This window comes from Parus major, chromosome 2 (genome assembly GCF_001522545.3).
Source record: "Parus major isolate Abel chromosome 2, Parus_major1.1, whole genome shotgun sequence".
Classification (NCBI taxonomy): domain Eukaryota; kingdom Metazoa; phylum Chordata; class Aves; order Passeriformes; family Paridae; genus Parus; species Parus major.
Genome location: NC_031769.1, coordinates 87397052 through 87424406, shown reverse-complemented (window position 1 = coordinate 87424406; position 27355 = coordinate 87397052). Strand labels below are relative to the sequence as shown.

General features: G+C 40.2%; 2 protein-coding genes across 2 annotated transcripts; both read left to right on the top strand.

The window, feature by feature from the left end:
* The first annotated feature begins 358 nt into the window (after positions 1 to 358).
* On the top strand, positions 359 to 9596 carry CHMP5 (charged multivesicular body protein 5). The gene is made up of 8 exons (XM_015617362.3): positions 359 to 504; positions 4319 to 4423; positions 5159 to 5205; positions 6756 to 6849; positions 6933 to 7004; positions 7883 to 7991; positions 8365 to 8477; positions 8995 to 9596. Exons 1-8 carry the CDS (start codon positions 436 to 438, stop codon positions 9043 to 9045), a joined length of 660 nt encoding a protein of 219 aa, XP_015472848.1. The 5' UTR covers positions 359 to 435; the 3' UTR covers positions 9046 to 9596.
* Positions 9597 to 9837: 241 nt separating this feature from the next.
* On the top strand, positions 9838 to 26826 carry BAG1 (BAG cochaperone 1). Its single transcript, XM_015617363.3, has 7 exons — positions 9838 to 9937; positions 13837 to 13965; positions 14119 to 14201; positions 14919 to 15032; positions 15541 to 15648; positions 21014 to 21076; positions 23456 to 26826. Exons 1-7 carry the CDS (start codon positions 9895 to 9897, stop codon positions 23543 to 23545), a joined length of 630 nt encoding a protein of 209 aa, XP_015472849.1. The 5' UTR covers positions 9838 to 9894; the 3' UTR covers positions 23546 to 26826.
* The last annotated feature ends 529 nt before the right edge of the window (positions 26827 to 27355 follow it).

Below are 27355 nucleotides of genomic sequence, written 5' to 3'. Positions count from 1 at the left end.
ACTCGAGGTGCGGCCTCAGCAGCGCCGGGTACAGGGGCACAATCCCTGCCCTTACCCTGCTGGCCACGCTGTTCCTGATTCATAGCGCGGTTTTTTCCTGGCACTTTGGACAGATCAGCTGACTGACATGATGGGGGTGACTCTACACTGCGAGCAGGCGGTGCAGGCCCAGCTGGCTACACGGGGTGCGATGAGGAAGAAAAGCGTCCCCGTGTGCGGGGCTGCGGAGCCTCCATGCGGCCCGAGGGCCCGTCCCCCCGCCGCTAGCCCGCGGGGCTGGGAGCTGGGGGCTGCGCTGCCGAGACAGCGCTTCCTGCTTCCCGCGGCCCTTCCTCCGCGGGGCGGGCCGGGGCGGGGCCGGCCGTGGCCTTCCGGGTCGGCCGGGAGCGCTGCCGCCGCTGCCGGGCCCGGGAGCGACTCCGAGCCACCGCCGCCATGAACCGCTTCTTCGGCAAGGCGAAACCGAAGGCGCCCCCGCCCAGCCTCACCGACTGCATCGGGACGGTGAGTGCCCGCCCCGGGCGCCCGGGCCCGCTGAGCGCTGCGCGGCCCGGCCGCCGCCGCCGCGGCCCTGGGGACGGCAGCTGTGCGTAGGTGTGAGTGAGTGTGGGGACACACACTGCGGTGCGTGGGCACAGTGTGTGTGCCCGTGTGTGGATATGTGCATCATAGAACCACGGAATGGCTTGGAAGGGACCTTAAAGATCGCCCAGCTCCAACCCCCCCCTGCCACGGGCAGGGACACCTTCCGCTGAAGCAGGTTACTCAGAGCCACGCCCGGCCTGTCCCTGGGCACTGTCATGTGCGGGGACACACGGTGTGTTTTGCTGAGCGTGTTTGTGTGTCCGCACACGTACACTGGGATGTACCTGTGTGTGTCGAGGCACCCATGCCTGCGTTTGTGTCCTTTGCATACGAGCACATCCCATGAATGAGTGCACGCAGTGAGCAGGCACGGCTCTCCTTACATCCTCATCCTCATCGATGTTCTCAGCATTGCCATCTGAGGACTTCTCTGATTGCACTCCTAACTCGTGCTGTGGCAAGCTGTGGCAAGGCAGGGGCAGAAGCAAGATCACTCTCCCTATCCCCTACAGAGGGGTGTTTTATCTCTTAGGGCTGGTAGGATTGATGCTAAAGGTGTGTACAGGTGGACAAATAAGCAAGCTTAGACCAAGTAAGAAATGCTCAGGAAACACGTGGCAAAACACTTTACAGCTGTTGTTGTGTTGGCCTGCCTGCAAAGAGGGTTAAGAAAAAAAATGTTAAGATTTATCTTGTAATTTCATAGTCTTTTTGACTTTAAAGTTTATGAAGAAAACCGTAGCATGGTTTTGTGTCTCCTCTTTTTATAAACTAATTTTAAGAACTGAAATAAAAAAATGGAATTCCTTGAGTATTTCTGTTAGTAAACAAAGGTCAGTAATGGTTGTGGTATAAATGTAGGTTAACTAAGCTTTGTCATTGGAACCTGACAACAGTTTCCATGGAAAAATCACAGCTTTCCTCTCAGAAGATTTATTTTGCTACCCAGTGAAGAGACTCTCTAAATGAAATACCTAATATCTGTCAGTGGTACCTACACATCAGTCTCTTGGGTATGTGAGTGGCTGGACGGGGAGACAGAAGTGCTCATAATGTTTGTCCTGGTACTTTATCTTACTGACAAAAATCTGTATTGCTTTTTAGCAGCATTAAGCCCAAACATAACTCTAAATATATTTTGCTAGAACAGTGAATAAAGCATCTGATTGAAAATCAGGATGAATTTTCCCATTGTTAGCATTAAACACTTTGGTGGATGACTTGAACTCCAAAATCCATCTGAGATACTAAGTGCTTAAATTTGCTATTTTGGCAATATAAGTGGAAGAGCAGGAAGCCTTGTTTCCCTCACAACTACCTCCTTATTAGTCTGTTAGATTTTTCATGCTGCTTTTGCCAGTTCCATGTTAATGTCCATTTTCTAATCTTGAGGTAAATCAAAAGAAAATTTAGATAGATTGGCAGTCTGTCTTCTGCTAAGAGCTTGTTCAATCCTAAAGGAGTTTTGGGGTGCATAAAAGTGTGTTTTAAACAGATGTTTTGATTTGCAACTCCAGGAATTTAGGGTTTTTTTCCTTAAAAAAATCCTGCTGAATGCAGCTTTGATCCTCTTCTAGTTGTTTGTAATTGTACGATCTGAAAGTTTGACTAGGCAAGACAGCAGATTAACTGAAAAGAAGAATTTCAGGTTCATTTTATGCATGTGATGACTTTGGCAACCAATGATGCGGTTAGTAGTTGTTACTAGTAAGCATGGGGAGAAACACTTTTTTTTTAGTATTTTGAAGTTTATGAATTAACTTTTTGTGACAAGTCATATGCAGTAATCTGACTTGTGAAAGGCTTTTCACAATAGTGGAGTCTCTAGGACAGGTCCTGCTAAAACTACAGACATGATTAAATGATTGTTTATTTTAAATTATATGTGAATTATTGTGGAAGAGAGTTGTGTGAGATATTAAAAAACTTGTACTATTTTTTTACAATATTAAATCCAACAGTTTGGGGGCTCAACCACTATTGCTTTTGGGGTACTATTGCATTTCTGTCTTAGACACATTTTGCTCTACCTTTTGAAAGAGTCAAATTGCTTTGTAAGATCTCTTCCCATGTTAGTGGTAATTAGCCATTAAATGGCAGTTTGGAAATGTGTTTGGTGAGAAGTGATTAATGCAACATTTTGTTAAAAACATAGACAACTCTTAGGCACTAGTCATGTCTATGTTTTGGATGTTCTTTCCTGTGTAGACAAGTTTAGTTATCTAAAATTCATTGCATTTAAAGGCAGGGTTTTTTATGTTTGGTGGCAGAGCACAGTCAGATGATTCAAAGCTGTCACAAGGCCAGTAGGAGGAAAAATGCACCAGGAAGCAAAGCATTAATAATGGTTTATAATTTTTCTTCTTCGAAAAAACACTCTAAAGTTTTTTTCACGGTAGTAAATAGGAAACATAGGAACAAAAGGTTAATAGTTGTGACAGCAGTGTTAAAAACTCAGATACCCTTTCTTTTGTGTAAATTGGGAACCTTGTGTAGCAATGAAATGTTCCTCAGTGTGCCTTGTTTGTGAGTAATAGACAGAAGCTCTTCAAGTCCTAATACACAGTCTAGTTTTTTGAATAGATTAGATCCATTCTCCCCTCTTCTGTCCAGTCTCTTTTAAAAGCTGAGGTCCCATGTCATGTGTGTGTGAAATTTTTACATAGTTAGTCGATGTGGGAGGTTCTGTCTCTGTTTCCTGCTAGTACTGCTTGAAAGAATCATTATATAAGTAAACAAAATAGTTTTTTTCTCCTGCAGAGGCCGACCTCAAAGGTGCAGTTAGCTGATAAAGATCTTGAGGAGGTGCCATGCTTTAAACATACATGAGTTTTAAAATCCCAATTTTTTCTCTTTCTTGCTATTAGAAAAGTATTTGGATAATAGAAAACTTAATACAAATTTTTCAATGCTGGCTGTGCCCAGACACTTTAATGTCTTGTGTGGAATGTTCACATCAGATGTTTTTCTTAGGATGGCTCTGGCAAATGCATGTTGCTGTGATAGAGCAGGGTTTTAAAAGGGTCATTGAAACAGTGAAATCAAAATCCACATAATTGTACATGCTTAGCCACACCATTAGCCAGGCAGAATTGTAGATTTGCATTGATCTGTCTTATGCTATAATTGGAATGCCATAATAATCTAATCCCTGAGGAGTCTCCTTGGAATGAGAAGTTAATAAGCTTTATTTTCTTGTTTCCAGAGAAATGCTGGCCTAGTAATTTAATTTTAAAAAGGCCTTTTATGAATTTGTGTATGCTGTTAGACCTACCTGTACCCATGCTTGGTTATGTAATTGTTGTTTTTAACCCTCTTATGGTGAAGACTTAAAATATATTCCAAATGGCAGCTCTGTAGAATGCCAGCAGGGTACACCTTAAAGTTTTCCATTCCACTTCAGTCCCTGGCACTTTGTGTTACCAGAAGTTCTGGAATGGAGAACTGCCTTGGGTGGGTTTGCGAGGGAGCATCTCAAAATGTAGAGAATATGTTACAATGGCAGAGCTTCCTGCAGCCTCAGAGTGTTGTTTCTTGTACTCCATCTAGAAGTTGTTTCACTTGATTCTGGGTCTGGAGTCTCACAAAATCTAAATTGTTTATAAAACCACTGAGTAAAGAAACAATTCAATTAGAAACACAACAGAATGGAGGTAGTTCTTTTTATTGTCCCATACCCGAAAAAAAGCTTAATGAATAATGTTTTCTTTGTTTTCCCCCTCATGTATTAAAGGTGGATAGCAGAGCTGAGTCAATTGACAAGAAAATTGCTAGGCTTGATGCAGAACTAGTGAAGTATAAGGATCAAATGAAGAAAATGAGAGAGGGACCTGCAAAGGTAAGAACCTTTTGTGGAATTTAAGCATGAGAGGATGTGACTCACACTCCTTGTCATGTGATTTAGCCAGTTCATCAGGTTCTTAAAACTGCATCTTGCCCTATGGATGAGAGATAAGATCCTGCTGGATTATTTTTATTAGACATACATCTTTGAACAGTGTTTTCATTGTTTTTTATTTGTTCCAGAGTATAGTGTAATTCTTCCGTGACAAGTAACTTGTTTCCCTTCTTCCTTGCTACCTGAATTAAGTCTGGCAGAGAGGCTGTTTTGTTTGTCATCCAAAACAAAAGCTCCACACTATGCCTAAAGGGAGCAGGGCAACTCATTTTTTAAGGGGATGAACTTACACTATAAAATGGATTTGAAAATAAACATATACAATATAAACAGTATAGTTCAAGTACCTGTTGCAGTGTTATTTTATGCTGACCATTAAAATGTGTTAATGAAAGATAGTTGTGATGGACTAAGTTTGACATTTTATTCTCCTTACTGAAAACATAAATCAGAAGCTGGAAACTGAAAGCTTATTTTCTATGAGAAGCTTTGTGTACTCTCCTGTTTTGTTAATTGTTAATGCAGACCAAATGCTGAATGTAACTATTGTTAAACTCTGGCACTAGTAACTGAGGAGTCTTTTGGAAAACTTAAATCAAATGCATTGGGTTTAAACGGCATAATCAAGTGTAAAGTCAGATATTTTATCTAATACAACACTATTGTGTCTTTCAGAATACAGTAAAGCAGAAAGCATTGAGAGTGTTAAAACAGAAGCGAATGTAAGTTGAAACCTTTCTCAATTTGTGGTTAATAAAAGGTTGTTTTCTTTAGGGGGTGGTGGCACCACTTTAATTTCTCTTTTCAGTACTCTCCTGAGCATTCTTTAAAGAAAAATGCTGAGGAAGTCTTTCAGAAGTATCTCCTTGCATATTTATGGTGTGTATATATATGGTATATATAAGTTTGGATTGGTGGTACAAAATAACCCGAATTTGCTCATTATTACAAATACGTTTGGCTCCTAAACTTTCTGAGAGATTGCCTCATTTTATATTATTAATTGATTATTGTAAATTGTGTATTTGATGACCTTGCTCTGTTTTACTGGAAGTTTACCTGTTCTCTATGGACACCTTTGAGGACTTGTGCAGATGTAGTGCAGGTAATTATGTCTATGTACAAACTCCCAAATGGACAGGATAAGTGATCCTGTGGTCTGGTTTTGTCTAGTGTACTGTCTTGAAAGAGTCCAGCAAGAGATCCAAAGGAAAGAATATCAGAACATGGGAAGTGTTCAGGAGTGTTTCACTGGAATATCTCATAGTTCGTGAAATACAAATTTTGAAAGCTGTCTGAGCCAAAGCTCACATCATCTTGTATTTCACATCCCTCAGATGAATTGTACCTTTATGGACTCACTCAATTACTTGTTAAGTATTAGTAAACTCTCACAATCCAAAATATCATATAACAATGGGTGTGGTACTTTTGTTAGATGTTGTGAGGAGGACTGCTTGATTCTGGCTTTTAGGTTTTTTTTTCCCTGGTTTTTGACTATGCTGCCAGCTGATCTTCCTTGGTGGGATTACTGGGCCCTTCGTAATAGGCTACTGTCATATCCCTCAGTCATTTCTTTTGTTCTTGTGGAACAGTAATAGGTGAAGGCATTAGTGTCCAGAAAGTTTTGTATGTGGATCCTAGTCTTTCAGACTTCCTGCTTTCCATATTAGAAGGAATCATGGTTCATTTTTATGCTTTTGTTCTTTTGATTAACTTAACATATTTTACATTCTTGTTTTGATACAAGTTAAGCTTTGAGAAAGATGATTTCTTAATTTTTAAAGTCTCTCTTTTCCCTGCGGTTAGTCTTAAAGGTTTCTTGTTGGTACCCTATCCTCCTCCCTGCCCTGAAAAACTCCAGCGTGGAGCCACTGTGGTTTGGATAGTCTGCCAACTCTTCCATTCTCTTTACAGCAGTAGTGAGCATGGCATGCATGTCTACCTTATGGTGATTAAACTTTTGCTGTATCCTCACCTACTTTGTCAATCTAGGCAAATGTGGTGTTGCTGTCAGTTAAAACAAAGCTTAGTTCAGGAACAGCTTTGTTGGCTTCAAGTACACAGAAATGCATAATGGCCAGATTTTCATGAAGCTGTTTATTCTGCAGTTGTGTATAGTAAGTGAAAAAAAAAAAAAACCACACACACAAATTTGTTCCTATCTTTAGACTACTGTTGCTGGTTTTTCAGTTCCTAAAAAATTAGGAGCATTTGTGGTAATAAATATTGTAGTGTTTTAAAGCCATTATTTGCCTTTTTTTTTAAACAGGTATGAGCAACAGAGGGATAATCTGTCACAGCAGTCTTTTAATATGGAACAAGCTAATTACACTATTCAGGCACTGAAGGACACAAAGACAACGGTACCAGTTTGTTTATCTCACACTTGTTTAATTTGTTTAATCTGTGCTATATCAGATACAAGCATGATGCTTGACTCTTCTAGGTGGATGCAATGAAACTGGGGGTGAAAGAAATGAAGAAAGCTTACAAGCAAGTCAAGATTGATCAAATTGAGGTGAGCTTTTCTAGTTTAAATAGTTAAAGAACAAAAATAGTGTACTGAAATAATGGTGAGTGGACTATAAACTTGAAGGCAAAATGACTATTTTTTTTCACATGAGTTTGTCTGTCTTTTATGGGACCACCATTTGCCTTAATTGTAGTGATTATTGTTTCCTTGCTGAGCTAATCTTTAATCTCTCCTCCCCTTGCACTTCAGTATAAATGTTAGTGGATATTTCCTGCTATGGCTTTTTTTGTCCTTTTTTGTTTTCCTATGCTAATAATGTGCAGATTAGTCCTTTACCCCACCCCAGTTCAAGGTAGTGCCTGAAAAAGAACAAAACCTAAACAAACAAAAAAAAACAAACAAAAATCCAACACCCAAACAACAACAAAAGGCAACAACAAAACAAACCACAAGCCAAATATCAGCAAGGGCTGGCTTTGACTTCAGAAAATGCATAAAAAATCTCCTATAAGATCTCTAAATATAATTTCAAGTATGCTGCTACTTAAGCTCTTACCCAGTGCCAGTGCTGAATTCCTTTAAGTTCTGTTTCCTTTTCTGTCTTCTATAAATGCCCTGCATTGTAAATCTTCAGGCAAATATTGTTTCCTTACCTTTACTCAAGTACAGTGCTAGTAAATATGCTAATGTATTCTCTAAATTTTTCCTGGCACAACTCAGGTTAGTGCTTATTTTCCAGATGGTAGATCTGTCTAAATTTCATACCTTATCTGCTTTTCAAGTACTCCTATCCTGAATGTGTGTCTTGACTTGTATTAACACTGCTTCCAAAAAATTGTTTATGTGTTAAAAGAATTGTATGTTGGCATTACTAAACTGAATTTGGCTAAATATGGACCAACTGAAAATTATTCTTGCTTCAGGACATACAAGATCAATTGGAAGATATGATGGAGGAAGCCAATGAAGTCCAGGAGGCACTGAGTCGTAGCTATGGAACACCAGAGATTGATGAAGATGATTTGGAAGCAGGTTAGGAAGGGGGAAGATGATTTTTTTATATTATGGAATATAAAAATCATCATACTGTCATACAGTGATTTTTTTATTACCTTGGTCAAATGCTGTAAATATGTTTTAAAAAGCTTTGGTAGCTTTTTTTAAACATTAAAGCTGCATTTCCTTTAAGAGAAGTCACAAGAGCATAGACAAACATGAGATACCAATGGAATGTTACAAGGCAGGGAATAAGGTTCTCTCCAGTGTCTGTGTTTATTTCTGGCTGATGACTGATGCTGAGTCTGAATGTAAGTGTTCAGTTTAAATCCTGAGTCTGTAAGAGCAACTTTCCTCTTGCAAAAGGAGCTTCTTGCATGATATTTCAACCAGCATAATTTAATTTCAGAACTGGATGCGTTAGGTGATGAGCTTTTAGCTGATGAAGACAATTCCTACTTAGATGAAGCTGCATCTGCTCCAGCAATCCCAGAGGTCACTCCTACGGACACAAAAAACAAAGTGAGTCCTTTGCTCTTTAACAGCAAAATACATTTTTGTTTGGTTTGGGTTAACCACATTGGTGTTGGTTGTTTGATATTTGGGATCCTTAATATTTTGAACAAAAAAGTGTGCTTAATGTGATGTATGTTATTTATGTATTAGATGTATAGATGCTAAATACAGAGAATTTGAGAATACAGTGTACAGTCTACTGAATGCTTCTTAACTGTGTTGAAAATCACTAGAATGACATTTTGTCACTCCTATAGTCACTGTCTGACTGCCAGTAGAATTTAGAGTGTACCATTACAGCTCTTGTCTTAAAACCATAAGAAAAACTTCTGTATGTTTGCTTTTGGGGCGTTAATAGAGCTTCATAGTGAGGAAGAACACTGATGCTCTTGTTTTGATTCCAGCTGTCACACAGTGGCAATTGCGGATACAGACACTTTATAGAAGTAGTAAGGAACATTTCTGTGAAATGTTCTGGTTGCTGGAGAGTTGCTAACCCATCGCTTCTTTTTCTTTCCTACAGGATGGCGTATTGGTGGATGAATTTGGGTTGCCAAAGATCCCTGCAACATAAATGTTTCAAAAGCACAATGGATACAATGAACTATACTTTTCAAATTGTATTAAGAATCTTTTTTATTTTAAAATAATTCTGGAGAACTTGTCCTTCCAGTGTAACCTTAATATCACTACATCCTAGAATGCAATATGAATGGCTGGTGGTGTTCTTTCTCTGGAGAAAGTTGTTCTACTACTGACTTCTGTTAATGGAAAATTCATCCCAGTTCCCTTCAGTGGATGCAGTCAGTCTGATAGGTTTTGATTTCCGTATCTTATGGACAAAGTAAAACGTGAAGACTAGTGGTGGCTGTTGATAGCTGAGGTTTATTTTGACTTTGTATTATGTTTTCTTTCTTGAGACTAAGAATATACGTTGCTGCTTACTCTCTGTAAAATAATTCCCTTATTACTACGCCTGTTTGATAAAAGAACTGAAAGCAATTTTTAAACTACCGCAGTCTTGAGACTTTTATGCGATTGTACTTGTAACCTTCTTGAAAACTGCTCGGGTTATCATTAACTTTATGTATTCCGTGGAGACATAAAATCACGTAGATTAGCAGATCCCTTTGTGTGCCGTTTTTTGGCGATTAATTCCGTGCGAAGAACGGGGCGGGTGGGGCAGGTTATCAGCGTCACGTGCACAGGGTTCGCCTGGGTTCGCCTGGTTTGGGATGGGGAAGAAGAGGTCCCGTTCCCTCCAGGCGAGCCTCGGCCGCGTCCGCGCTGCCGTCGGGAGCCGCTCGGCGGTGCCGCTGCGAGGGCGGCCCGGGAAAGCGGCGTTCCCGTTTTCCTGCTGCGGAAGTGACGCGCTCCGGGCGCGCCCCGGCAGCGCCGCCGACGGTTCCTGTGGCGGGGCGAGATGGCGGCGCCCGGAGCCCCGGTGACCGTCACCGTCACTTACAGTAAGCGCCAGGGGCAGCGGGCGGGGGGCGCATCTCCGGCCGCGGGGGTCGCTCCCGGCCCTTCCCCGCCCCGCTGCCCGCCATCCCCGCCCGGCTCGGAGCGGCACGGGGCGCTGTGGGGCGGGCGGGCCGCGGGCGCACCGGCGGTGGGGGCGAGCGGGGGCGGCCTCGGCGGGGCACAGCCCGGTCCCGCTCCGCCTGGGGGCCCGTCCCAGCTCCTGCCGTCCTGCCGTCATCACTCCTTACTGGCCACGGCATGCCAGTGTCTCCTCCAGCTGGATGGCAGGCGTAGGTGTGCTGCAAGGGTGGTGGTGGGAACGGGTGACACGACGGCCTTTGCCAGGGAGCGCAGAGCAGAGGTCGTCTGGGGGCGGCGAGGATCAGGATCTTAAAAGGAAGAGGTGAGGGCGCTGGGCCTGTCCAGCCTCGAGGAGAGATGACAGAGGGGACCTCGCTGATGTGAATGAATATCTGAAAGGGGGGTGCCAGGAAGATGGAGTCAGACTCTTCTCAGTGGTGCTCAGCAACAGCAATAGTTCAGCAATAGCAATGGGTAGAAACTGATGCGCAGGAAGTTCCACCTGAATATGAGGAAGATCTTCTTTATTGTGGGAGTGACTGTGCCTTGCTAGAAGTTGACCAGAGAGGTTGTGGAGTCTCCCTCATTGGAGATACTCAAGAGCTGTCTGGGCACAATCCTGTGCCATTTGCTCTAGGATGATCCTGCTTGAGCAGGGAAATTGGAGCAGATGACCCACTGTGGTCCCTTCAAGCTGACCCATTCTGTGTTTCTGTTGTTTGGGTCAAATTAATTTAGATGAAATATGCCGCTGAGGTCAGCACTGTGTGTTAAAAGCAGTGCTACCCAGTAGGCTTTCTTCTGGTTTGTTGAAGAGGCTTGGATGTTTATAGCTAGTGAGCTGCAACAGAAAGTGGTTTCTTCAGTGGGACAGGTGGGTGCTGACCTGATGGAATGGGTCACTCAAAGGCCAGCTGACACAGTTGGGATTTTTTCCACCTCAGAAAGAAAAACCAGAAGAGGGAGAAAAAGGTGGAGAGGAAGGTAGGCTTGTATCAATAAATAAATATAAAATGTTACTGTAGATGGGTGAGAATAGCTTGGACGTCACAGTTCTTAAAAATAAGATGGGAAACACCGTGGTTAAATTTTGAAGTGGATCTAAGTGAGACAGTAGGAGGAATGAAGAAGATAGTAAGATATTAAATCAGCAAGGTGTTCTGCTGAGTTAGCAAAACTTAGTAATTTTTTATTATGTTTTTTTAAAAAAATTATTGAACTGAATTCTGCCTTTGTTTCTTTTGCACTATGTTGGTAATGTTCTTTCCATCTCTAAAACTTATTTATTTCTGCTTGCTCATTCATATTTTCAAATTGCATTTCAAATTGTTGTGTTAAAATGTTTCCTTTTATCATCTGGTAGCTTTGTTTAAGAGTCTTTGGTGAAGAATTTGGTAGAATTATCTGTTTGAATCATGATGATTCATGTAGTTTTACTAGTGCCTTCAGAGAGCTCCATTTGATCTGAGGGTTTTCATTTTGCAAAGGTGTCAGTAATTTAATGATTTGACATATTTATAATTCCAGCATCTTGTTGTTTGCCAACACCCTGCTTGTCTGAGAATGTTTCTGTCTTTCTAATTGTTTTCTTACCTGATAATGACTTTGTCATGAATAGATAGCAAATAGAAGCCTTTGTTCAGTTTGGGCTTCATCTGTCTGATTTACACCCACAGCTGTCAGATGCAGCTCGACCACTTTGCATAAAACAATTTTAGTAAAGTTTTGTGTGCATGAGTGAAAGTGGGGAAAGAAGGAAATTAGTGTTGAGAAACAGAAGAGCAGCAGAGCCACATGTGTGACTTGGTAATCTTCAAGCTTGGTGGGCAGACCCTGGATGGATATCAGATGCCCACCAAAGCCACTCTGTCACTCCCCTCCTCAGCTGGGCAGGGGACAGAAAATGCAACAAAAGGCTCGTGGCTTGAGAGAAGGGCAGGGAGAGAACACTCATGGGCAAAGCAGACTTAACTTGGGGACATGTAGTTTATTAACATTCAAATCAGAGTAGAACAGTGAGAACTAAAAGAGAAAAAACAACTTTTTCCCCAGGGTGAACTTTCCTCCTGAATTCTCTGATTCCTCCTGCCTGAGCAGTGCTGGGGAATGGGGGCTCCAGTCAGTTCATCATACGTTGCCTCTGCTGCTCCTTCCTCCTCAGGGGGAGGACTCCTCACACTCTTCCCCTGCTCCAGTGTGGGCTCCTCTCATGGATTGCAGTCCTTCCAGAACAGACTGCTCCAGTGTGCATCCCCCACAGGGTGACAAGTCCTGCCAGCAAACCTGCTCCAGCGTGGGCTCCTTTCTCCATGGCTCTGCAAGTCCCTGCCAGAACCCTGCTCCAGCATTGGCTTCTCACAGGCTCACAGCCTCCTCTCTGGCATCCACCTGTTCTGGTGTGGGATCCTCTATGGGTTGCAGGGCCACGGCTGCTTCACCATGGTCTTCGCTGTGGGCTGCAGGGGAATCTCAGCTCTGGCACCTGGAGCAACCCATGAGTTGTTTTTTATGGTGATTTCACTCTGCTGTGAATTTAAATTAAAATTTATTTACAGTCTGTCCAAAGTGGTACTCATAATTTGTAATTAAACTGGTTCTATTGTTAGACAAACTTCATCTGGTTTTTTTCCTCAGTTAATGTTTGTTGGTTTTTTTTTTTCCTCTCAAATGCTCAGGGGCAGAGCCCTTACACAAAACAGTTGCATATATCAAAAGGACCTTTTGAAATATACCAAGGTTGTATTTTGTGATTTGGTGTTTTTACCCCTAAACAAACTGGTAAGAAGGGTTGTTTATGGAAGATGCTTGGGTGAGAGGGGCATAATGTGATTTTAAGCTTAAAATTGTTTTGGAATAACAAATTTAATTAGCACTTTAAAATTTTTGAGGCTACGGTGTCACTTGTCATGTGAATGTGGGAGGCTGGAGCATTTTAAAATCAATTTTTCTAGCACTTTCCTTTGTAAAAGATATGTGCACTTTAAATTAGTGGCGTGAGAATAGTTTTCCTTCTGGTATGTGACAAATTCTCTCTTCCTGCAGAGTAAAAAATTCCTGTTTCAATTTCCCTTGGAGCCAGAGGTGGTTGATTCCTGTGGGTGCTTTCAGATTGACAGACCTTAAGTGTGTGGCAGCAGAGGGTTGTAGAAAGGATCTGTTGCAAAGCAGAGATTAATAAGCATACTCCTTTTTTTCCCTAAGAACTTCCTCCTGTTTTCATGCAAGTAATCTTAGGAAGTCTGAATAGGATGCTCCATAAGTGGAAGGTGGCAGATAAACTGGGACTTCTCCAAGTGGTTATGTCTGCTTATCAGTAATGTATGGGGAGAAATAGTTCTTGTATTCTGAGAATTCTCTCTGGTTGGTGGTAGAGATGAAACAGGATAGACAATGATTGCTTGTTGCTCATGTTTGAGGAGAAGGGAGCAAATGAAGTGATAAATTGTCTCAGATACCAGAGACTCATGTCATTAGAAGTTCCCACAAGTAGGAAGTGGGATACATCAGGAAGGTGTGGGCTTTCATGCTTTAGCTTGTGGGATGTCTGGACACCATAATATTTAGCAGGAGCTAAATTATGGCAGTAAAATACATCCAGTGAAACTCTTCAGGTTATTCCAATGTAAACCAAAATTTTCAGCTGAGGTCAGTCTCTTCAAGAGGAAGTGCAGTAGAATAATTTGATTGAAAATTACGATTCTTCATGAGATTCTGTGATTTGAGAACTTTATGCATTAATGGTAATAATTATTAGAGATTAATTCTCTATAATATTTTCTAGGTTACAATAGGTACTACTGTTACTATGTTTTTCTACTAGGTAACGAAAAGCACAGTATTCAAGTTGCTTCTCAGCAAGAAAATGGTGAACCTACACTACAAGACATGGCTGTACTTATTGAACAAGTCACAGGAGTCCCAGTTCCTTTTCAGAAACTGATATACAAAGGTAACTTATAATTAAACTGCCTTGTTTCTTATAGATGATAAGCTTTTATCTTAGTCACTCTCAGGTGTCCCTGTTCTGAATGTCTTCAAAAAGACATTCTTATGCTACTGACTGTACTTTAACTGTTTTTTTCCTCTCTCATTCTTCATTTAGGAAAGTCTCTGAAAGAATTGGAACAACCATTATCAGCACTTGGTGTTAAAAACGGTTGCAAAGTCATGTTGATTGGGAAAAGGGTAAGCATTGCCTTTGGATCCTTTTTTCCCCCTTAAGCTATCATCATTTTTGTCAGTAAGTCAGCTGCTGAACATAGAAACAAAGCTGCAGCATTAACCTAATTTTGTGTACCTATCCACAAAGTTGAGTTCAATCTCTTGTTACACTGCATATAACTGCAGTTTGTACTTTTCTGAAATGACATTATTGACTGGCTTCTGCTTTACATTATTGACAAGACTCTGCCTGATCTGTGATCAGTGCTCATGAACCTTCTTTGTACTGATGACCTTATCTGCTCATTTTCTTTTTCTGCTTTTAAAAAAACTTTCCCAACTGTAGCTACTGAGTCTTGATCATATGAGTTATTTCTGGTGAAAGGATTTGTGGGTGGCTTTGCAAGTTGAGGATGAGGTAATAATCTTGTGATGTAAATGTTGCCTATACTTTAGAAATTAAAAATTGACAAAAAGAAAAAAAAAATGGCACTTTTCCTTTTCCCTTCAAACTAATTTCATTAAATGTGTTTATATACATTGCTGATTTAAGTATATTTGTAATTAAGCTTTGGAAGAAGCTTACTTGGTAGGTATTGAGATATGGAAAGAATAGCCACAGTGTAGTGTGTATTCTAAACCTTCAGAAGCCTTTATGTCTTTATCAGCACTTCTGCTTTTTAGCTGCATTGTATCTTTATTTGTTTCTTAGTTGTGAATGTTGTACTTTTGAATACACAGAACAGTCCAGAAGAGGAGGCTGAATTAAAGAAGCTAAAAGATTTGGAGAAGTCAGTGGAGCAAATAGCTAATAAGTTAGAGGAAGTTAATAAAGAGTTCACAAGTATCCAGAAGGTATGCCAGTTTTGTATAACTTTATATCTTTGCAAAGCAGTTTTGTAGGTATGTCTGTTAAAAAAAACCCAAACAAAACAGTTTGAACATTTTTGAGTAGTCAGTAATAGGCTGTCCCTCCTACAAGTCCAAGAGTCAGTAATACTTAGTGAGTTCCAAATGCTATTTATGAGTTTGCTAAATAGAGACATGGCACTGTTTGGAAAAAGGTAAATATTGTTTCATATGGGATAAATTACATTATTTTTATCTGGAAAAACTTGGAGTTCTCTCAAAGTCCAAAGAAGAAGGTCTATTACATGTTTATCATTTTAGTAAACCTAACATATCTTGCATTTGCCATGTCAAAAATTGATAAAATACAGAAGAATAAAGATTAAGACTGGAGTCCCTATCATGCTTGAAAATACAGAAACTGTAAAAGATACTTTCTGCTGTTGTGGATTAACAGATTTTCTAAGGTGGGTATTGTGTAGGATAGGGGATAATTTTGTTTTTTCTTCTTCAGGGATTTTTAGCAAAGGATCTCCAAGCAGAAGCACTAAAACAGCTGGACAAGAGGATAAAAGGAACTGCAGAGCAGTTCATGAAGACACTTGAACAGATTGATGCCATTGTAAGTAACTAACTACAGAAGAAGGTTAAATCCCAACAGAAACTTACTTGATATTTTAATGTACTAAGAAATTTATTTTTGGCTATCCAAGTGCTTTGCAGTCATTAGTGGATCATAACCTTACATTACATTTCCAGAGTATAATGTACATATTTCTGTATCATGTAGCAGCTGAGAGCTGGATGAGAATAAGGGTCTTGTACAGAGATAAATAGAAGATTGCTCCAGCCAGGGTGTTTCCTTACTCTGTTTCTCTGTCTGCTGGTCATTCTCTGTAAACCTCATTATATAATTATGTTGCATATCAAGATCATAATTGCCTGCTCTGAAGGGAAAAAATGCTGCTTTTCTGTGGTAGTGGTGTCTTTGGGTCTCCTCCTTGGTACAGTGACCTTTTTTAGGATTTTTTTTTTCAGAAATATGCCATGCAAATACCTGTAACTGGTGAAACAAATGTAGTTGGATTTGATGGACTCTTTGAAAAAATTCAGCAGTGGACTAAATCAGAGTAATGATTTGAACTGGACATCAAATGCTATGTAATATGGATGTGTTCCCGGGAATGGTGGGAAGCTTATTAACTAATTGCCTGCTTTTGTATTGTGAGCCTATGATGATAACACAGTCTTTGCTGTGTGTTAAAGCCAACCATTCTAAATACTTTTTTAAAAAATTGCTGTATTCTAAGTATTTTGAAGTCTTCAAATTTCTTTTTCCTTTTGTGCCTCTTATAAAGGAGAATATTGTGCTGGCAGTTATTGAATACTGTTAGACAGCAAAAGACTTTATATAACTGATTCCCTGTTTGAAGAGGCAGATTTACTACATGTTGTCATGAAAATATCAAGAAGGTGACAACTGTCTCAGTTGGATGGGGTTAAAGTTTATTTCTGACTCCCTTCAATTTTTGATACCAAATCCTATTTAGAAAAAACTCAGTACTTGTAGTCTGGCATGCAATTCTGGAACCCAGTGGGCAGTTTTGTAAAGCTGTTTCACTGCTTCCTGATGAATCCAAACTGAATTTCCCCAGTTTACTTTTAACTCTGGTACTTTTTGCGTGGTTTAAACAGAAAACATGCTGTGATTTATCTCCTTTTCTAAAATACTCTAAATAGTACTGGACAAGGGATTTTAGGTCTAGTACAACGTTTTTGTTTTTTTTTACTGAGGATTTGTATTACTGATTATTGCAGTTACATTGCACATATTTGTTTCTTTTAATATACAAAGCTAGCTGTGAGATTTGTCATGAAAACTGGACTAATGTGCAATCTTGCAGATGAAATACATGTAGGTGGGTGGAATCTTTACATAAAATGTGGGCGTTCAGAATGCTGGTATTACACCAGGTCAGGTAAACAGGCCACCAGCTTACTGAGGCAGCACTCAGCTGTACTGTGGTTGTGCAGTGTATGGAGGCAGCAGTGCAGAATGGTAATGAGGGGTGTATGAATAAATTAGTTCCACTGGAGTAAAAAATGGCAGATAGAAATGCAAAGCAGTAAAGTATTCTATTGTAGAATTGGTTTATACAAGTAATTAGTGTTCTTTTCAGCAACCGAGTAAAAAGCTAGTTCTGACACATCCGTTAAATGCTACTGAACATATAGAGGTGCTGTTGATTGAGTCAACAGCATGCTAAAAAATTCTGAGGGGGAAAATGTGATTGACTGAGAAGAATGAATGATGCATTGTAGAAGTCAAACATACCATCAAGCTCACACTACAAATGTTCCAATTTTTTTCTTTCTCAGAATGTTCGCAGCTCATTAAGGTGTCTCAGCTGCTGTGTGTTACTTGGTTCACTCAAAACTGTACAGTTAGATGCAAAATGAAATTTTGGTTGGTTACAGAAGATAAGGATGAGAAAGCCTGCATATTTTCTTTCTATTCTAGGAGTATAACTCTCTTACCGGTAGCAGACAAGCTCATTAATTAGAGGAGCTGAGTTGGGAACTGAACTAGACACCATGCATTCAACAATTGTGAATTTAAAAGATGGAATTTGGAAGGTGGAGAAGTTTATAGTCATACAGTAGTGGGGTGTGAGAGAAAAAAATACAGTGTTGTCGCTGCCAGAGATGTGAAAGAAAGTTATGAAGTAGAATGCTTTTTGGTAGAGCATCTGTATCTTAAGCATAGTAACATAATAGCAACATAAACCTAAATGTGTTTAAACAGCTACTGCTTTCATTGCCTCTTCCAAAATTTTAATTTGTCTGACACAGTCAGACAGTGCCATTAGCCACAGATCTTGGAAGTTTTCTTCAGGAAGAATGCAATTGAGTCTTGCTCAACACTTGAAGATTTGTGTGTGTGCATTTGCACATGTGCTGTTTATTTCATCAGTTAGACATTTGGTCCAGAAATTGAAGTCAAAAGACACTATTTCAAATCTCAGTGAGAAGAACACAGGAAATACTTTACTTAGTCATCTGGCTCAGGTTTTTAAATATCTGAAAGGCTTTTTCAAGAAAAAGTAAAATTTTTTGAGATCAGTAGGAATATATTAATCCATGGTCATGACAGTATGTACTTGTGAACCAGCTCTGATTTAATGAATGTTTTCTCCAATATTGCAGTGTGAGCACTCACTTTTATCCTCAAGATGGTCTTCTATTAAATAGCAGATTTTTTTTAATCTAGAAAGACAATATTGAAGGGAACAGATTATTCTAAGAATTGAAAAAAAGCTTTCTCTTCTGAAATACCAGTCACTGATTTTGTTAACATAAGTTCACAACAAATCTGTCAAGTTGCATGTATAGAGGACATTGGTAGTGCTATTGACTCATAGTTACGCTCTGGTGGCTCATCCTCCTTTCCCAAGGATTTTTGTTAATTATAGTTCCTCTGTAGAACTTACTTAAATTACCATGCTGTTCTGATGAAATTTAACTGGCTTCTTGTCTCTGCTATACTTGTCATTGGGTAAATTCATACAAAATTAGTATTTCAAGGATTAAAAGAAAAAAATATTCTGAAAAAAACCCACCACTGTTCCTGTAACAAACATTTCCCAGGTGTCTGGGAAGTTTTTCCACGTACAATAAGATGAGACCCTATTACTAAACTTTTTGATTTTATCTGGATCAATAAAAATGTGATAAGCATTTCCTACTATAATTCTTTAATCTCTTAGCATGAGTTGTAAACATGAAATCAGGTCTTCAGAGCAAGGTATTTCTAAAGCTCAAGGAGCATTGTCATGTGAAAAGGGAGGTTTTCTCCAGCCCTTTCTGTTTGATTTGTTTCTGTTTGATTTGTGGTTTGTGTTGTCAAACAAAACCCCAAAGCTCAGGTTAGCTGAGACCCTTGTGCCCCACCAGTCTGTCAATATTCTGTTATGGGGACCTTCCCTGAGCAGTCCACTTGATGGGACGGTGGTTCAGCTGACTTGCTTGGGGTCACCTGCAAACAGAGAGGCTCCTCCTGGACCTCCACACCTTTAATTGGTCTGTTGGTGTCCCAGGCAAGTTTCAGGGACAAGTTCAGGACACAACAGCTTAACAGGGACCTCCCCCTGGGTATCCACAGTCAAATATATTACCTGCTGCCAGTGCCTGTAAGTGCCCTTGAAGGATTCACTTTACCAGTTTATGGAATAAGCTTCCTTTATTAATACAATAGAAAACTCTGACAGGATTGCTGCTGGTAGTATCTGGCTGCAAAAACATATTTGAAACAATATATTAACCAGCTCTAATCCCCAAAAATGGAGTCTTCCCTATTTTTATGCCATTTTTAAGTTACTCTTATACTAATTTTATGTTTAGGTGGAGCTAGAGTGACTAGTCATGCATCATGTTCAGTGTGGGGTGGTTGTACTTTGAAGGTGGGTAATGTCAGTATTCTGAGGTGACCTTTGGGGCTGGAGCTGTACATTAGAATTACATCCAAGGTAAACTTTGGAATGGAGGTGGGCATCTGTGATCTTGCCACGGTTGCTGGTTCAACAGCAGGAAATCTTTTTCCTTCCTTGGCTGACAGCTGTTACATGGCTTATGAGCTACAAGGTACCACCATGTTCCCCTTCTTGCAGGATTTGGACAGACCCTGGCCATGGTGTCTCCAGTCCATCTCTCTTTACGCCCCCATAGTGTGTATTGTGTGTGTGAAGTTGGGCATGCTGACCACATTCCATCCAGAGAGCAGCAACTGCATTTTCTCCCTATAATTTCCTATGTTGTTATATCTGGGTTGGTAACTTTCCACCCTGCTCCATCCTCCATTTCATCCCCCCTTAGCCTGTATGCTGACTACAGTTTTTATAACTTTCCTACCAAGTTTCAGTAATGGAAACTAGGCTGTAGCTTTCTACTCCAGCTATTATGCTGTTAGGGCCAAAGGGGGTAACAGCAGTTTACAGAAATACCTCTGAGGAGATAAGGAATGTTCCCATAGGGAGGTGTCATGGCCTGCAGCTCAGCTGAAGTGCCTCACACCAGTGCACACAGCATGGGCAACAAAACAGGAGGAGTAATATCCATTTGTATGAGCAAAAAAATAAAAGAACACCTTTTTTTTTTTTTTTTTTTTTTATTTTTACAGATGTTTATGTATCTAAACCTCCCAGCTGTGCTCACATTTTGGCTGAAATGAAACAGATAGTGTTAGGAAAGCCTAGGTATTCTTGGTCTGGAGTTAGAGTGGAAAATAAAAGGTAAACTAGTGAGAAACTCCCAAGATTTTTATCTGTCTTTACCAATGAGAACACAGTGTTTTTAAGAATGTTCACCTAAACTTTATGTAATGATAATAATCTGTACAGGTGTTTTACCTGTTTTAAAAAAAAAAAATCATAAACCTGAGCACCATTCCTCAGCAGCACCCAAATTTCACATAGCTCGAAAAGGACAAAGCATGTAACACTGGCCAGGATGACATACATGAACGTAATGGGTGGTAGGAGTACAGAAAATAATGCAGTATGAATTAAGTTAAAAGCTGACATTATGTAACACTTCTCATCTGTTGCCTTCCATGAAAACATTGCAGAGATGCCAAGTGATTGAGTTAATGTATTTGTAAGAAATTTGTTCACGTTATAATCTCTGAAAAAAGCCCTGAGGATGAAGCTCAGCTGAAGAGTTAACACACACCACAGCAGAAAAAGCACTGTGTGTAGTCTGTTGTTGTATATTCCCTAAAGAAACATGCTAGATTTGCTAGCTCTGTTCTTTGCAGTCAGCATGCTGCATCCCTGACTTTTTAATAACTTTTTCTTTCCTGTGTAATCACCCTTACTGAGTGGGCATGGCATTTTCAGGATGCCTATTCAGAAGATTCTTTGATAACTCCAGTTTTTGCTGTAAGTCTGATATGTTCATTTCAGCATTAACCTGCATCAACTTGTTTGCAGAATTTGCCAGAGAATTTCAGTGACTGCAAACTGAAAAAGAAGGGGTTGGTGAAGAGGGTCCAGGTGAGTTTTCTTGATTGCTTTTGTTTTTTTTCCTTTTTTTTTTCTCCATAAATGCTGGGCACTTATATACCAAGAGTTTGTGGAGATGATCTGTTCAGACTTTTTCAGTGTTTGTTCTTACGCTGGTATTTTGTATGACTTCCCTTTGAGAGGTATTTAATAGCTTTATAAAACAGCACACAAAATACAGATTTTCATAGTTCATGCTGTTTTCAAATAATGTTTGTCACTTACATTAGTGGTTTGTCTTATGGCTGCCTGACAATGTGAAGTAATCCTCATAACTTGTAAAGACATCAGGATTGATCATTCCTCCTTTTTTGAATCTTGGAGGACTGGAGTAATGACTGAGGTCTGGGGACAAGGATGCAGTGAACTGGACCTCCTGCTGACCTACTCCTGACCTTGCCAGGGGTGTTCTTTAGAAAATTTAGCTTCTATTGCAATGCACCAACTTTCTTCGGAGAGTAGGTCTTTAAGATCTGTACAGCAGAGTAGCTGTGCTGGGGATGGAGGGTTTAATTGCTGTGCTATGGTATGATCCTTGTTAATTCCTAGGCATTGTTTTCTCAGAGACCTTGAACTGAAAGTTTGTTAATAAATACTGGAATTTAGCTCCCTCTACTTAAACTTGCATAAATGAATGGTGATGCTACTTGTACTAGTGTTTTTATTTGTACCTTGTCAGCTTTAGTGCCAAGTTGGGCTCCTAAAAATTGTTTGTGGAAGTACCTTGCATTCATATATAGAGTTGAATGATTTTTTTTTACTGTAACCTTATTAAACACTTCCTATTGATGTTTCACAAGTTTTTTAGAATAGTCATATGTTTTAGAGGAAGGCCCACCAAGAAGTACTTCTTCATAGGAGAAATGGTTTTAGTTGCAGCTTTAGGGCCAAAGGACTTTGTACTCAGTTATTGGGATAAATTCAGTTAATGCAAATGGAAATGAAGGTGGTTGCTGGTGTGGCTGTGTTATGTGGAGGTTCTGAACACACTCTTGATTCCATGTGCCCAACCAGGGCAGCAAAACTTGTAATAGGCTGGTGGCTACCAACTTAGTAGAAGCTACTGGATCTCTGCTCTTGGGTGAAGTTACGGCAGAAGTAAGTGGTGCTTTGTATAAGAACTGCTGTTAAAGCATAGAATAGGTTCTGTTGAGCAGAGATCAGAATGACTTATGTGCTTTTATAGGCACAGTATTATGCAGCTGTGGGTTATGAACCCTTTGAGGACTGCAGAAGAATCCTAAGGGGTTTCAGATCAGAGCTGTCAACAATAGTTTGTTTTTCCAGAGCAAGAACAAGAAAACAGTGGCAAGTTATGCTTGTTATCCTTAAGTATCCATGAAAGCAAGGGAGAGCTGTTAACTGCCTTCTACTGCTGGCAGTCACACATCTTCCAGGGTGCGGAGATAAATATGAAACAGTAGCAGCCAGCAACTGCAGTTATTACCACCTTCACTCTTTCATTACGCAAGTTCTTACAGACGTGAGTTGATGACAGCTCAAGGGATTGGTTGGAAACAGATGTTTCCAAGCAGTGTGATGATTGAGGAACATTCACATGGCATAACAGTTTGCTGCTTTAGAAGGAGAGCGCTTTCTTAGTATCATTTTAATGTAAATAGCATTAAATGTCTGGTTTGACTGTCTGAGTCTGGTGCAGACATAGCAAAAATGAAGGCAAGGTGCAAATAGCTAATGGGAGAATCTTTCTCAGAAAGTGTAGTGTACTTGCATACCTTGGGGTTGGCCTAAAACAGTTTATTGGTTTAAAGTGCTGGCATGTTGTGCTGTGTACAGCCCAAACAAAGTGACCAGGGGCTGCTGGTGCACCCAAAAAGGACTGCCCTTTTTGGAATGGGGCCTTCTGTATTTTGAAGAACACCAGCTACTGATGAAGATGAAGGTTCAGTGGTCTTGTAGTCTTAAGAAGTAGAAAAGGTCTTGGTTTAATGAAAGCTTGTTTTACATTTGACTGAGCAGGTTTGTCCCTCCCAGCCTTGGCCTCTGAAGTACATGTTTTAGAAAGGAGCTTAGAAATCACCTTTCAAACTGAATGAAGCACTAACTTGTCTGAACCTTTATGTTTCCTCTTGTTGTTTATGAACTTTGGATCAACTGAAAATACATCAGCATCAGGACTGGTGATGGTGGGCAGCCATGCTATTATCCTTATTAGCCTTATCCAGTGTCATGTTTCTGTTGGATTCTGCGTAAATGCAGGTGTACATAAGCTATTACCAAAACAACTAGAAAGTGGTTGTTGAGTTGACTTCTTTAAACTCATGATAGAAACCGCACTTCCAGTTCTTCAAAAATACCTCCTGGTGCCAAACTCTGTATCCAATAACATTTGTTTGCTTTTATTCTCAGGTTTTTCTTGCCCAGTGTGATACCATTGAAGGGAATATTGGTCAAGAAATGGACAAGCTACAGTCAAAGAATTTGGCACTGGCAGAATGAGGCATCGCCTTACATAATTAGGAAACATAATTGCTCTATGAGCAAGAAGAAAAGTTTGCTCTTTGTTTTGGAGCACATATCCAGCTTCCTTTTTTTTTTTTTTTTTTTTTTTCCCCTAGCCCAGTCTGTTAGACTGGTACCAGTCAATCATTTCTTGCTGGTTGTCTTGTTTGCCGCTTGGTTAGAACTAATATTTTGAAAAGAAAATCCTTCCTGAAGAATGGCTGAACTAATCTTTGTGATGAATTGTGTATCTTATGGATGATAAAATAGTTTAGTTACACTAAGTTATGAAGTTTTCAGTGGTGGGCAAATGTCTGATATGTCTTTGAATTTATTTACAGCTCAAATCAAAGAAGGTCTATAATCGTACAAGTGCCGTAAGTTGCAGTTGTAGGACTTCAGCTTGATTGGAAAAGGCAAACTGAGACAACATCTGGGAAAGCTGAACATTCTAGTAGACAGTTCAGAGCAATAAAAAACCCCTACGCATTTGTATCTACTTAATGTTTGTATGCATTTATAAATATAAGAAAGCTTGACTATAAGGGAGTCGTACCTATTTTAGCCTTAAATTGTCATAATAAATGGAATGTACTGTAACATGTATGGTACTTAATTTTGAGTGGTGCTTTAAGTTGTTACTGAGCTCCTTGATACAGATGTATGTTTTTTACACAGATTTCTGATGTACTGTGGTTTTTATAGATTATTTGTATTTTTATTATTTGTGTTCTGTCTTGAGTTATGTTGAGAAATGAAATGGGATTACTCATGATGCTCAAATACCAAGGGTTCAGTTCAAGCAAGGTATAACTAAGGAGCTGTTCTGAAAGTTTTTTTATACTTTTTTCTGAATTTACTGAACTCATGATGCTATATTTAATGGGAAAATGCAGTGATTATTCCAGTGTGTTAGGGCAATCAGTGAATTTTTATAACATGTTGCAAGGAGACACAGGTTTATTTTAGCAATGCTGTCTGTGTGAGGGTTATGACTGAGTCACGGTCAGATATGTGCCATGCTTAACCTTCTCTGTTAGGTGAGAAGTCAGCTTTTCCAGGAGACAGAAACTTTGAGTGGGTGCAGCCAGCTTTGCACTGCTTGCTCAGACGTTCCGAGCAGACTGTGGAGCGTGTCAGCCTGTAGGTAACATAAAAGTACAGGAGCTGCTTTTTCACTGATGGTGCTCCTTGGGAGGTCAGTCAAATACACAGCGGCTGGCGAAGCAGGGACTGGTAAGGAGCCTCTTTCTGTGCAAGAAATAAACTTCATCCCAAATGAGTCAGACTGAGAATGTTTAGAATTGGCCCTTAAGTAATGAGCCACTATCCATATGTTTGTTCTAAGGTTAGCTGTCCTTCAAGATAAAAATAGGAAATGTATGTAAGAAGATCTTGACTTCTGATAAGTTATAAAACTTAAATAATACCTGAAGTGTTATTATTACAGTATTGTCTTTCATGTTTGTAATTGGAGGAACATTTTTTTTTTTTTTAGCGAAAAATGCCATTGAACAAATGAAGTGATAGCCGTGCATTAGAAAGGGTCACTTGTATTCTAAAAATGCTGGTTGACCATACCAAGATTTGAATTGCCATGTTTTTTGCTGTTAACCAATTACTCCAAGCTTATATTTTTTTCCTTATGAAATTCTCTTATCAGCATCTGCGGGGGATTTCATTGTCTAGACTCCTAGGAACCTTATCTGTCATCTTAGGATTTGGTATGGTAGGACTGTGGAAGTTTTTTCCAGGCTAGGCTAAATAGTCTGTCGTGCTGAACTTTCCCAGCACTTTAAGGTCAGGAGGAGGAAGCGTTTGTTGTAGGCATTTTTGTGAAGCCCAGCCTAGCCTGTGGCTGCTTCTGGACCAGATTCAGCTAACTCTTAAACCACCAGCAACACATGCCTAATTCAGGGAATGCAAAATCAACCACTTTCCTATGGCGGAAAGGATTCTCACCCTCCCAAATGTGAGTTCTCAAAGGCTTTCACAGGTGCACGTATAATAAGCAGATATCCTTTGCCCATGGAGAGAACTGGGAGCTGTGGTTATGGCTGGACTGTGTCCATTTCTACTGTTCCTGTGTAGTTTTCTCCTGGGTGAGAACATTAACAGGCAGACATTGTCTTCCCAGCAGTCTTTCCCAGAAATTGGCTGCTTCCTTAGATGTGCTTGTGTGAGTACATCTTCAGCCTGTCTCAGAGCAAGGTGGATTAACTGCAGGATGTTCCGTAGCAGATCTTTTGATGGTCTGGTCCTTTGAGGCAAAGAGAGTGATCCTCTCCCACCAGCACATCTGTATTCAGCACAGGGTGGGTGTCCTGAGCTAAACTTACCTTGCAGTTCTAAGTGGTTTGGTTTCTAGGACAAAAGTATGTGTATGAAGACCAACTTCTGCAGCATAAATTGTTTTGTCTTCCAAATATAAAAATTAGTTGATTTGTTGTGGAAAACAGTTGGTTGTATTTAGAATTATCCAAGACATTCTAGAGTGAATTGAATTTAATACTTAGTTTTGGAGAGGGAAGTTGTAAACTTTTTTTTGTTATAATAGCCTTAAATTCAGTAAAAGCAAGCGTCTGTGCTTTTCAAAAGTGCAGCAGACTGCAATTGTGGAAGGGAAAGGAAGAGGCAATTTAAAATATTCTTCAGAATTTGTAAATATAAATAATCAAGCTTAAGCTATAGTCTCACTGACTCTGTAGTCCAGGTGTACTGTGATACCTGTTTTGCTACTGAGTCATTTCCTCAGCGCAACAATCCGCCATGATCATGTCAAAACAGAAGTTACTCCCTTTTGCCTTAGTTGCACTTATCCCATCGTCTTCCTCCAGTTGCTGTGTTGCTCTGGCTGTGTTTACACACCTTGGACTTGCCATCCTGGCAAAATGTACCACAGGATTTTATCAAAATGGAAATTGAATTGCACACGCCCTTGGCCTGTTTTCTCTCCCAGATCCCGTGGGCTGGTGTGAGATGAACCAAACCCAGCTCAGGGAAATGTGGAGTCTGGAGCCATGGGATGGGTTGCTCTCCAGAAACAGCACAAAATAATAGTGGCATCCTCCATGAGCACGTCCTCTGGAAGGTAATGTCGCTGTAAGCCTGGAGCAACACTTTTTCTAATGGACACTCGTGGTTTGGAGTGGAGCACTTGACACCGTGGAAATTGGCACTAGATTTGTTTTTTGTTTTTTTGGTTTTTTTTGTTAACTTACATTATTGTACTGTGATAAATGAAAAGATAAAAATAAAACATTGAAAGTTGTCTGCTGTCCTTGGTCACGTTGTAGTCTCTAAATTCTGGATTTGGGCTGTATTTTAGTGGGGAAGGCACACGCTGCTCTGGCTGCCGTGTGCGCTGGTGCAGGGCAGTGAGTGGGGCCTTCCGCAGGGTGCCATGATTTGGGGCCTCCAGTATCCCATTGGATTGACAACGAGACAGAGCTTTAAAAAAGCTGCGTTGGTAGATGTTTTCTTTTCTTTTGTTTTGCTTTGTTTTATTAAAAAAACAAAACAAAACAAAAAACCAAAAACTAAACCAAAAAACCACAAACTACTTTACGCAGTTGTGTTGCACATTGTGCATTAGAACAGGTTGTCCAGAGAGGGTGTGGAGTCTTCCTCACTGAAGATATTGAAGAACCATCTGGACACAATCCTGCGCCGGGCAGGTCGGACCAGATGACCCGCTGTAATTCCGTGTTTTCTGGATCTGGATGTATGGCATGTAATGTGTATTGGTTTTTACTTATTTGGGTGGTTTGGCGTGAGGAGTGGGATACGTTTCAGGCAGTTTATTCA